At 39.3% G+C, this 13,266-nt stretch overlaps 2 protein-coding genes across 9 annotated transcripts in view; both read left to right on the forward strand.

The window, feature by feature from the left end:
* LOC110835779 (uncharacterized) overlaps window positions 1-8,694 on the forward strand; it is a 347,536-nt gene extending 338,842 nt beyond the window's left edge. For all 7 annotated transcript variants that reach the window (XM_022076346.2, XM_022076342.2, XM_022076350.2 and 4 more), the window contains one exon: window positions 3,907-8,694. In XM_022076346.2, the coding sequence (XP_021932038.1) occupies window positions 3,907-5,079 (1,173 nt within the window). In that variant the 3' untranslated portion in view covers window positions 5,080-8,694. The remainder of the gene's footprint in view (window positions 1-3,906) is intronic.
* A 1,082-nt stretch (window positions 8,695-9,776) lies between these two features.
* The window catches only part of LOC110835786 (uncharacterized), a 768,515-nt gene continuing 765,025 nt past the window's right edge, over window positions 9,777-13,266 (forward strand). For both annotated transcript variants that reach the window (XM_087358219.1, XM_087358223.1), the window contains exon 1: window positions 9,777-10,021. Coding sequence is in view for 1 of the 2 variants with exons in the window: in XM_087358223.1 (XP_087214349.1) it covers window positions 9,953-10,021 (69 nt within the window). In the remaining variant the exon portion in view is untranslated. The remainder of the gene's footprint in view (window positions 10,022-13,266) is intronic.

Below are 13,266 nucleotides of genomic sequence, written 5' to 3' on the forward strand. Positions count from 1 at the left end.
GTACATTTTAGTGCTGCAATTAGTTTCGCTGTTTTTATCATGGTTAACAACGGAGTATAAATATCGCGTTGTGCTTTTCATGGAGTATTTTGAGTAGATAAAGCTAGACCTACTTTTTTTTAAAAAAAGATGTCGGATCATGATGTCTCAATACCCTCATTACAGAACTGATAACTTCTTGTAATGCGGAAGGGAATATATTTGATGAATTGTCGATATTTTCAAAAGTCACAAGTTATTGAGTAATCTGTTAGGGCCTACACGTTGACATATATTTGTGTCCCAGCGTGTTAGAGACGCTAAATTTTGCCAAGTCCTTAAAAATCTTTTCCTTTGTTCAATGTCTATACGTTGTCGACGTGTTATTGACGTACTATTTACGTTATCAACAGGAGCAGAATCCCCCAGGTTTGCTGATTTGACCCATTTTAAAAGAAAGGTTGCGGAATTGAAATTATTTTAGCCTGAAACATTAGTTCTTTCTTTGACAGCGCTCCCTGTCACAGCCATACAGACGCGGGAAGTGCTTCTACGTCGTAATTACTAAACAGAAAATACTGAAAAGTAGGCGCATTTTATTTGTAGCTTATTTGGCGATGCTGGCAAAAGCTCACATTTGTTTGCTGAGAGAATGATTATGAATTGGGAAGGATGTGAAAGGAAGCGACGTAGCCTAATTGAATGTACCACCCGGCGTGCCCCTGGAGGACCTAGGGAAACGACGAAAATGTCAGGATAGCAGGTTTCTAGACCGATATTCGAACTCGGGACATGCCGCATGCATGCATAGCAAGAATGTCCAAAACACTACCACGACGTTGTATTGAAGGTTGTTAAGTTTATGATGCTAGAAATGTATCAGACTATTCCAGATTCACCTGTTTAAGTTCTGTGAGCGTCCGTTGACTCGAAAATTGCGGGCGTTAGACAGGTTTCAAGAAATGATGGTCATATATTTTTCTTGTTGGAGATCCCACATCCGGAGTCAGCTAAATGACAACCACCTTGATTTATGCTCTACTGAAGTGTAATTTACCGATTTTAAGCCTTTAGTAACTCGCAATTGGACAACTACTAGTCACTTCCTACGCTGTACTTAAAACTTGTCAAGAAGTTTTGTTTGAATTGCATCGCCCGTAGGAGAAACTTTTGTCTTAAAAATTTAATAACCCTTCCGTCGGGATTAAAAAAGAAACTGCCTGCAATTCCTCGATGCTCCGGATGAAGTAGGAGTTGGTATCGTGGAGGCTCAGCAATTTTCTGGACAGATGGTTGTAGACCGACAGCTTGGCTGACTCTCTCGTTGATTGAGGTTAAGTCAAGGAGTCAAGATCATCGTATCTTGCCAGTTATTACCGAGTTCAACGGCCGATTAGTATCTCTCACCTCTAATACGCGGCTGTGCTAGTAGGCTGATAACTTATCACATAACTCACTTCTTGAAAAGCTAATAGTCAATATCTCGTCAGATTCCCCGTTCTGTGTGGAACGCGAAAAATCATTACCGTGTTTAGAAGAGGTCGCCACCAGACTGCATCCCGATCCGCATGAATCAGATCAGTTTAGTGACTGCCTCCGGAACTTTCCCCGGAGCTTAAAGCTACCCACAGATCTTCTCAATCTATAGCCCACATCCAGAATAGAAAACTTAATGTCCTCGACAAGCGTTTTTTTTTATTCATCCGGTTAGGCTATTTCCTCTTCCACGCAGTTATCAGTGTGTTCTAATCTCACTTGCGTTTTGGAGGGAAGCTTTTATCAGCAGGAATACCAATAATTAAGTAATTGCTGGAATTACTTCCGAAGACGTCCAATGACAAATTGCAGCTTCCGAATTTCTCGTAGGTTAATAGCAGCCTTAGCCTTCTATTAGTTTCAAAATATCCTGTCAAGGGTAATATGAGATTGTACTTCGACTCGACTTCAACTTCAACTTCGTCCTTTGTTGGAGGCTAGTTACGTGCATGTTTGCGAAACACAGTTTGTGCGTTATTTATCGCCAGTTTCATGAATTTTAAACAACCTAAGTAGTTGGCATTTCGACATTAAATGATCTCTGAAACGGCAGTGATTCTAGACAACTTTCACCTCCACATAGAGCTTCAGAAAAATTGCGGTACTCCTACTACAGTATCCACTGTAGCATGGTGTAACAGCAAATTGTTAAGGCAACAGATGTGTTAAGCATACATGTAGAGTATGGGTTATCAGCCCAAGTCATCAGAGCAGTGAAATTTAAAAAAAAATGTTTGAATGGGCTGGATATTTAGCACGAATTGGCATATAACGTTAATTCAGAATGGGCTCTCTAAGATGCCAATCATATGTTTCACTTACAAGCTGTGTGGGTGTAAAATACTTTTAAATTATTTTACAACAGACTGCGGTACTTTTAACTGTACTTGCAGTGTACCATGCTTGATTCTATGGCACTCTTTGAGCCCACGCGAAATCCTTAGAGTTAATAACCTTGCTCACGAATGGTGAAAGGTCATCTTTAATTGCGAGGCGTAATTGGACTATTTCGTGCCGGGCCTGTTTTAGCACGCACACGAAACATAAGGGTAGTTCGTGCATCCCCCCTCCCACTCTCGAATGTGTCCCTGGCTTATGTGTTGGTCCTACTGTAAAATATCAAAGGGGGTAACACTATGTGGCATCAGCACAGAATGATATATTATATTTGTGAACATTATTTTCGTAGGAAAACATGCTGTGCAGTGGAGATTTTAATTTTTGCGTAAAGAAACTCATCGGTGGCGTTGAAATTTGTGTTTTATTTGTGGTTTGTATATTGTATAGCACTGGGACATGCAGTGCGAATACACCCCATATAATATGTAATCCTTAAATCCTGCTCGAGAAGTAATTTAAGTTTGCATAAACGTCAGTATTGTAGAGAACGTATGTAAATCTAGGTTAGTAGAGTTTCTATTAAATTCGAGGCTCCTGAGCCGATAAGAAATGATGAGTCTGGTCGCAGTTGTGAACCCGTTGCGGTAAATGTGAATTTCCGCATTTAGGGTCCAGTCATTCGCTGTATTTATGCACAAAGACATTATTATTGTATTGGCGAAAATCGGGTCTAGAAATAATTTGATTTGGGAGTGGGGCATAAAGTGTTTTAACGCGAGGTGACGTTGAGGGCGTGTGGAGGTAATTTAATTTGCCCGCAGTCTTACCAATCGATATGAAACTCAAGCCCACAGTTTCACTTTCCCAAATACGCTTAGATGCTTTCGGTCAGTGCTTTGTAATCAAGAACACAGAATTTCAAAGCCAAATTTGTTTCTACGGATACCCAGAACATAACATGCGGTTATTCAGACCCGTAGCGCATATGAATACGTCTTCCTAGCGAATGGTGGTGGGTTTCTTTAGTATTTACTACCAAATACGGGACTAGTGCCTTAATAGGCCTCATCAATTTCCTTTCTCACAGAACGGACGACGTGGTGTCATGCACTTCTGTTTTGTATTCGGAATGTCTCTAATTTAAATCTCTGGGAGGCCTACCAGTTTAAAAAGGTATTTTTCTGTTCCTTCTAGGGCTGTAGGTAGTCGCATTCAATACGTTGTGGCTGCTTATTTCATGTTATCTTATCCTACATCCCATAATCACCATCTCATTAGACGCCTTATGACATCTACATTTGGCGCAACGTCGTCTAACAGCTCAAAAGGCTCGCTCAGACCAGGTTCTCCGAGGGTAAAAGTGACCCTAAGTGGATATCAACTTTTAACTCCTGTAGTTTTCAGAAGTTAGCAGCCGTGGTTCATCCAGAAAACGTCTGGAATTGTGTCGAGCAACTGTTGTTGAAATTGGGGCTGGATGTATTTTTCTCGTATCTTCATATGTCTAATACTTTTGAAATAGTAACAGTAGGCCAATTTCTGTCTTTTCAGACCAAGAAGAATAATCCCAACCACATCAAACGGCCAATGAACGCCTTTATGGTGTGGTCCCAGATAGAGCGACGCAAGATATGCGAACAACAGCCTGATATGCATAATGCAGAGATCTCTAAGCGGTTAGGGCGGCGATGGAAGATGCTGTCAGAGGAGGAAAGACAGCCCTTCATCGACGAGGCAGAACGCCTCAGGCAGTTACATATGCAAGAGTATCCAGATTATAAATACAGGCCCAGAAAGAAAGCAGTGAAACCACTCCCCAAAGTGTCTGCTCCTTTGGCGAAGAAAGGAAGGAAGTCCACCCCAAATCACCACCTCCACAGGAATGATACCAACAACAACCACCACCCCAGCACACTCAGTACAGCCAGCAAAGACAGAAGTGTGTCACAAGCTCAACAGCATTCACTGATCCATTCAGGAGGGTCTACTCGTACCCGCATCACCAATACACTCAGTTCAGTGAATCACAGTAGGCTGAAAGTACGCCTAACCATTGATCGAAAGTTCAAAGACAGTATTCGAAGCAATCGACAAGCCTCTCCAACTCACCAGCAGTATGCTCCCCCTCCCCCCACCGTTACTGCCAAGGTACCGTCCAGTCCTTCCTGCGATACTCCAGATTCCCCAGAAAGTGCATCATTTTATGATGACACATCCATGCTTCTTGATGTGAAATTCAATCCAACGACAGTCACTTGCCCATCAGGCTTAACGGCAACCACTACAACCCCTGCAACCACAACATCTGCTGAGAGTCGCTTAGGAAGAGACTATGGAAGCCACACATTCACCTTAAACAGGCTTGACTCTGGAGCCAGTGTAAAATCCATCAAGATGGAGCCCATGGATTATGAGAGTGTGACCATCAAGGAAGAACCGGTCGAGTGTGAGTCGGAAACTGCTGCCACTGGTGCAACACGAGCAGGAGAGAATCCAAGCCTTGCCGATCTAGATTCCCTCACTGACCTCCTCCAAATCTCGTCCGACTTCAGAGTGGACCTGGACACACTCACCACAGATCTGGACTCTTTTGATACAGCCAGTTCCAGTTCAGGATCCCACTTTGAGTTCTCATGCACTCCTGATGTGTCGGACATGCTGTCTGATATTGGTGTGAACAATGACTGGGTTGATACGAGTTTTGCCAGTCTCATCAACTGTTAAACAGCTGAGTAAGTGAACTGAACTAACTATTGGTGCTAGTAGGGCACTGTACAATGTGAGACATGCAGTGATGTTTGTTGGTTGTAGTCATGTGACGATCATAATGCCTGTAGATATGGTCACGTTAGTCATTTTCAGTTTTATCCTTGCAGGCAGAAACACGAGTGGTCACTGTTTATCAGTTTATCAGTGCTTCTTGTAAAACTTATTTTAACCACACCCTCTTCTGTTAATTCCAGCATAAAACTTCTCATTCTTCCACACATTTATTTGAACCTTGTATAATTTCTGAAGGAGAAAATTTAAAATGACCATTGTGACAAACAGTCAAGTGTCGACTTTCGTAAGTGAAAAGTCTCTATAGTACGCGACTGTAATCTTGAAACTTGCTGAGGAATGCAGGAAGTCCGAAGCGTTAAAGGCTGACGATATCTTTCCAACTTCACCCGACTTCCTCACCCCCACAAGTCTCAAGATTACTATCGTGGACTGTACCTTTGCAGCGCCGAAGGTCTGCCTGTCAACGTCACTGGTATTGCATTGCAAGGTGTGCATGAGCTTGGATGTTTCAATTCATTCATCGTAATCTGACATCCTTGGTAGGCCCTACTTGTGTACTCAGTAAGGTTTGATCTCTTGTACAATGAATCATCATTTCATTGTATGTTTTTATTATATGTTGAGCCTAGTTTCACAGTAGGCGATTTCTACCACTCAATAGTGCCTAGAGACCCTTTGCACGGATCTTTCATACAAATATGGTTGAGGAAAAATTCGCCTCATTATTTCTGACTCCAGGGAAAACTATATCAGGCTGTGATTACCGAACTCTGGTGACCAAACTTATGTTTATCTGAAAGTTGACGACACGTAGGTGCCGGAAATTACTCCCGCCAGTATATTTGTTTGCATTCATTCACCATTTGTCTTGTGGTGGCCGATGTCTAAACTGTATACCCTTCAGTAGGGCCTAACTGAATTTTAATTCAGCAAATTGCACTGAATCAACAAAGCTATACTTAAGGGAAATTACCCTCACATATCACATGGTACATCGTTTGTCATTATTATTGTCAAATTTATCATGTTTGTTTTTTCTTTGACAGTGCAAGGAATTTAACGTGCTTTTAAATTTAATTGCTGTAACCATTATAGTAAAACGTAAAAAAAGTCAAAAAGTTTGTACTTAATTAGAATATAAAAAATTGAAAAGAGAAAAATGCTTTGAGGTATGTACAAAATCAAGAAAGCACAGTCGGACTTTTCATCTCGCCTATGTAATCTGTGTGTTTCCAGTAATTGAGGTGTATAAATTGATAAATTTATGGTGTAGAAGATACTGAAAATTGTTTTTAAAAATTAACAAATTATCTATGAATAAGCTGCGTTATGTAAAGACACTTGAATTTTCTTTAATCTAGGAATAGGTCGTTCACACGTGATTATTCTAGACCTTATTGACTTTAATTTAACCCTATAACTAACTACGTGGAACGGAATCCTTCGTGATTCTAATGTTGGTTTAGCTTGTCAATACATTTTCTCCCATATTTAATAAAATCTTAAAGAAAAAGAAAATTAAAAAAAGTTCTTGAAACGACACAATTTGAACTAGTTATAGAATCTTTGTGCGGGGCTTTTAAGTATGGCATCTTCCTCGTTGCTACTGCAGTGTCACATGTCTTAGGTTTTGCAAGAATTTGGGTTCCTTATTTTCAAGTCTGAACATGGACCACAAAATTTCATTAGGCCAAATAAAAAAATCTAAATGAGACAAACATTACGGAATTTTAAGATGTGTAATTGGAGCACACATTGACGTGTCATTTTCCCTTTATATTTCAGTAATTATCAGATAATGCGTTTTAATGTCAATTTCACGAAAGACTTAAAGGAGCCAGTAGTGGTGTGTGGGTCCTTGGTTTTCCTCAGTTCTTTTTGGTAAATTACGAAAGGATAATATTTTTTTTTGAACTCCCAACCGAAGCATAAATTTTTTGAATGCGTTGGTGGGTCATTATACGCTTATGTACTACATTAAATATACATTCAATATAGTCACTTGTAAGATAGAGTTAGACATATAAAAGCACAAATAACATTATTTGTAACCATACACAATCACTTTATGGGTACTGTTGTGTGGGAGATGACTTTTTTTTACGATGATGACAGATGTGATATATATATATATATATATTTATATATATATATTAAGGACGTCTTCTTATGTGTGCTTTCTCTGATGGAAGTTCATCCATTATAAGATGTATTTGTATGTTCTGAGCACAGAAGTGCTATCTCGTTGGAGTGTATAGGATTCTTGCTGTGTGTTCCTTAAAACATGGGTTGTACAACTGTGTGTGCGGTTGTGGTTCTCCGAGTCGTCGTGGAAGATTTTCCGCTGTGTTTGTAGTCATATGATCAGGTAGTATTTGTGAAGAGAGCTCTGTAGTTCGGCCAGGGGACGGGGTGGAATTTTACTTGAGTTTGCAGCCATGTTAGACGGGATATCATATCCTTTTGCTCACCTTTTGTACATTGTATTCTTTTTGTTTTTATTGTTATATTATATGAAATATATATGCATATATAACCTTTATATTTGGTGAGGTATAAGACATTATGTTTAGTATTGCTACTGTCTTGCTGCAAACTTATAGGCCCATGTAGTCACCTTGTTTCCTCCAACAACCGTTGAGTGCGGTGGAGGATTATTTGCAACCTCAGATTAAGTGTGGCATGTCAGGAAATTATTTCGTAAAGTTACACGCATTCTTATCAGTGTTCATAATCTGTGACCACACAACGAAGGTAGAAACATCACAAACTGCTTCTCCATACTTTTATTTTAGGTGGCAGTTTTAGCCCACGCTAAAACCTTTGATTATCTCTCATCGGGTTGGAATAATTTCAAACTGCTCTAGATACGCTTTATTTTTCAATAATTTAGAGCGTGACTACGAAACATTACGTCAGATCTTACCATTCTCCAGAAAAATATTGTAATTATTTACCACTACCATAAACTCATTTGTGCTCGTCACTTTTGCCAGGGTTTGTTGAAGAATCCGCCAGTTGACTTGTGGTGATATTGTTTCACGTGAACAAGGAAGGCATGACGAAGATTATCAGCTCCTGGCTTGAGGGACGTACTTTGTGCAGCTTTGCAGGTTGTGATGTAAGCCTGTCGATAACCATGTCTCCCATTGTTTCTAAGTCAGTTTGTGTATCCTCCATGCCACTAGTACATTTTGTAGACGTAATCCAATAGGTAGGGCCTATTTATTATTCCATTTCTATTATTTGTCTCTTTTTATTGTGTGCTTTGTAAAAGAGAAATACCTTCTGTGCTTTTGTTACGTTAATATTTTGTACAACCTCACACTAAAAAGATTTTACAAGTAAGGAGATAATTTATGAAACAAATTAGCAATATTTTTGCATATAAGATAAAACAGTGTAAAAAAGAGTTCCCCTAATGGCATTTTGTAAAACAACCCATGTACCATAATTCATATATAAATATTATAGTTGAATGATAACATGTACATTTTGTATTGTAGTTTGTTTATAAATATATATGGTAAATATACCATCCCATTTTTTAAAAGACCTTCTTTGTTTTTCTTAGTCCATGTGCAATCCAGCATGTTCTTTCCTTGACACACAAATTGAAGTCCTGTGGTAAGGTATGGGAGAGAACAGAATGTGTCGATTTCCTATAGTCCATGCGCACATGTTAAAATTGTGTGCAGCACAGTAAATGGCTTGTATATGCAACCAAGTCCATATACAAAAATCAGAGCTACCATCTCCGAATTACTATTGATACGAAATTGGGTGTAGTTTGTTACGAGAAATCCCATACAAGCAATGCTGGTTTAAACACTAGGTAAACCAAGCTATCGCCTGGGGCAGCGAAATCTAGGGCAAAAAAAACTAATAAAACAAATGACGTAAAAGAATATTATAAGGGTTTAAAACTGAAAGGGAACCGGGGGGTGGGGGGGTGGAGCGAGTGTAATATGTAATATGATGTCGACAATGTGACCAGCTTGTTACATATAAAAAATATCAAATCCAAAAACTTAATAAGAACATTGCTCAGAGGATTTGATCTTCGAATTGTCTCTGAACCAGTTTGTTGGTGCTTTATTTTGTAAAGGTGTGATCATGAAACTGATTTCTTGTGCTAAGGTTGCAGTGTTTAGATACCCTAAATGTTTCAAATCAACCCGCGTCTTCAGTTTTTATGAAAGCTGACTTCCTATTTGACATGCGGTGACCCCTTCAAGGCCCTAAGACATGTTTCCATATATCTAGCAGCAAATAAATGTGATTCCCACTGAGAGAGATGGTATACTACTACCACACAATGTTTTAGATTCTTGCATGTGGAAATGGAATGCACAAGCCGTATTTTAGTGCGACAAGAAAGGTTTAAAGAAGACTAAATAATTATTTTTTAGATAATTTTCTGCCTCCAGAGTACTGCAGGTGTAACGATGTAAGAATTCTGTTTGATTTGTTGCGTTGTAATCCTGTAATCCGTTTCATGGCGTTTGGATACATCAGTTAAACATTGGAGGTTAGAGTTTGTCATAGTTCAAGTTACTGCATTATTAAATTTTTCATACCTTTCCAATTGATGCGACGCAGTACGGTGGGAACATGAGTTAGTAGTTCAGTGCCCTTGTACGCGTGTGTCGGTAGGTTACAGAACTCGTGATGTGACTTTTTGATATTGTGTTCGAACCGGTAAGTGCCCAGCTTCAAGAACTGCATTGGTAAGTTGTTAAATGTGGGTCCAGACAATGTCCACAAGATGAGCACGTACATTTGGCGCAATTATTAGTCCAGTGCAGCTGTGATGGAAAGACATTTCATAGACAAAGGGATTTCAAATATGTCTGCATTTCAGAGAGATTTCAACGTGAAGGTAAGTTCTGGTTTAATACATTCAGCTGCCCAAAGAAATTTGTTCTTTTGTTGTCGAAATTTGAGCTACATTTTGAACAGTAATCAACCGGTCCATTCGAAATTATTTAATAAGTTTATACCTGCGTCCATGCCAGTTACCGTTGCAGTGTAACGGGCGTGGGCAACTTTATGTAGCCTCGAGTAAAATCTGGTTTTCTCATCGCAGCCGTGAGCCATGACATTTCGTGTGAAGTACGTTATTACCAGTTGCTGAAATAAGTACTAATCGAGGCTAGTGCAGTGATTGGCTAAAAGATATTGACCTTCTAACGCAAGGAAACTTGATATTTTACACATATTCGACGCGGCTGTTAACATCAATTATAATTTTACGTAATAAAATTAACAATTCATTTCGAATCCTCGCTGCTAATTAACTTAATTTTCTTCTCTTGAGGGCGTTAAGCCACTCTTGGAGAACTGAAACTCTCGGCCACTGTACGGTATATATAGTTCTAGATGTTCCATTTTATTTTCGAACCTTCAATTGACTGAAGGGGAACAAATCGAACCTTATTTTTCCACTTTAATTTTAATGTATTTCATCCGAAATTTGTTAGCTGCAGGGAGAGATCAAAATCAGTTTAGTAGGATTTGAAGTTTTCACGTCGGTGAGTCCTACCTAAGATGGCTGTCTTCTGGGTTGTACCGCCGTGTAGTCAAGTCTGGTAGATGTTTACCAGCGCTCTTGCCACCTCCATCGTCAGGTGATGAATACCAGAGTACACGGCGTCACAACCCAGAAGACTGCCATCTACTACAAATTTGTTTTCGGGCTTGCTTGATTTTGATATGTTTTATTTATACGAACATTTTTGTGACATTATTTATTAGAATTAGAATCTTGTTCAAAACTGGTAGGCATTTATGATTTCATAACTGTTGACTAAACGAAAGCAGTAATATATTTTAAAAGAGCAAGATTGGATCCATTTGACTGTCGTGGCAAGAAAAGCATTGTAGTCGAGGTCCAACCGCTGCTATGACGGGGTCGACTCAGATCCGGTGAAGGTCGTGCAGTCTGTCAGGGAAGCCTTTATCGGTAATCAGATATCGGCGTCATGATAACAAGGATCATGTATAAGGTCTGGAAGCTTCGTAAGCTTTCCGTGAAGATATCTGGATGAAACTAAATTGGTTAAAAAACAAAACACTCTCTCTGGGCAGTAATGCAATTGATACACGTAATTGAGTTACATAGACCTGCATATTTGAGCGTTCTTAATTTTCTTATTCGGCATGTAATAGACATTTATTTACGCTTATTATGTAATGATGTAATTATTTACGAACAACGCGTACAGGGCAGCCATTCGTGCAATTGGCAGTTTCTTTACTCATGCGGTGCAGTGCACGAAAGTGGAAAATACAGTTCCACTGAGCGCAGTTCGCTTAATTGGCCATGACGGGAAAGTATATATCCACACGTCCACACCATCCTTGCAAGGATAACCGCCCATCATGCTTCATTTGTTTCTAAGTGACCATACCACGCGTCATGTAGGTCAAAGATGGGACAGTATCTGTTCTTCTTTGATTTATTTATGTACTGAGAATTACTTTAAATATGAGCTGTTACTTTATGTTAGGGATGTGCAGTTGGAAGAATCGTGGACCGCACACGAATTGTTGTGCAGAAATTACAGGAGAAACGAACCGAAGCCAGAAACAGTGATAAATACATCTCATTAATGCTTTCTCAGGTTGTCATTGCCAGCATCGTGCTTTTTTTTAAAAAAATAGTCCAGTTGTAAGGATTTGTGTTGATGTGCTTTCGGGTTCCATCATATAAAATTTGTTCATTCCCTAAGTGGCAATCATCTGGTCAAGCAATGTACTATAACCAAAATTCGTTTGTCTAAGTGCAAACTAATTTTTAGGGGTGATGTCCCTATCAGAATGAAGGCTTTTGTTTCATGTCAACTTCTAGTGTTAGCGGCCCATTTAAATCGTGTTCTGTACCCTGGTCCTGTGTTTCGTACGACACTCGAGAACAGCAATGCACTGTGTCCGGTTGAGAGACGCGAGCCATAGTTAAGTTAAATTGGTTTATTTGTTCGTCTGTTGATTCTTGAGATTAGCCGCAACAGCTCTTGAGGCAAAGACCCTCATGACCCCAAGTTGTGGGAGCGACTGGTCTGTCTGCGTAGATAGAAATAACGAAGCCATACATCGGGGATTTGTGGTCTGCACTTAGGTCCTAGCTAATGTGTATATGTTGCACTGATCGAAAGTAGCATGGCCCATTGCCAGTTTGTTCCTAGAATTTACATACATTCCAGTCTACAGGAATTCACGGAGGCATTATTAAAATGTCACGCTGTAGAACTCATTAAATGAATTTCTCGAAGACTTGCTCAGTACAAACTGTGTTATATTTATTGTACGAGAGGCGGGTCTCAGTGTATGCATAAGTAGTTTGCAATTTGTGGCCCGTTTTCTGACTCGTGGTTGCGTTCTGGGATATGTCTTCGTTTTAGGATTTGTTTGTATCAAGCCTCATGGTCTGTTAATTTTTTGACGTAAATACGTCTATAAGGAAGGGTCATTCGGCAAAAAAGTGGAACGAAAAAGTGTAACAAGTGTACCTAGGGAACGTCATCTGTTTACTCGGCATTGTTGTTACCTAGGATACGTAATCTGTTTACTTATCATTGTTGTTACCTAGGAAACGTTACATTACATTAAAATACATTACTTTACATTACATTCAGCTTAAAACGAGAAGCCGAGAATAGGGAAAACTGGAGAGCTCTTTTTGGGCAGAGCAATGGACCTGTCGTAAGACAGAACACTAAATAATAATAAATAATAACCACAGACCCATCTTAAGCGTAACTAATTCAAGTTAAGCATTCAAGCATTTTTGTTACCTAGGAAACGTCATCTGTTTACTCGGCATTGTTGTTACCTATAAAACATTACTTTACATTACATTCAGCTACCACAGACCCATCTTAAGCGTAACTAATTGAAGTTGAATAAGCAAAGTCTTAATCAAACTTATCTCAATTGTAAAGCATGTATAAAGGAAATATTTTGAATAATGCCAATATATAAACTTCCTTTCCTTATAGACGTATTTACGTCTAATTCTCCGGAACCGTGGTTCCACTGACAACTTTTTTTCACTTAATTCATTAATTTGTTACTGACGAAGGCTTTAATAGATGAACATACTGGAAGCAAGTAAAATTCAAAAAT

Source organism: Zootermopsis nevadensis, unplaced genomic scaffold (assembly GCF_977971745.1).
Source record: "Zootermopsis nevadensis isolate Lab colony 2312 unplaced genomic scaffold, Znev_1.0 Znev_ptg000029l, whole genome shotgun sequence".
NCBI classification, from domain to species: Eukaryota; Metazoa; Arthropoda; class Insecta; order Blattodea; family Termopsidae; genus Zootermopsis; species Zootermopsis nevadensis.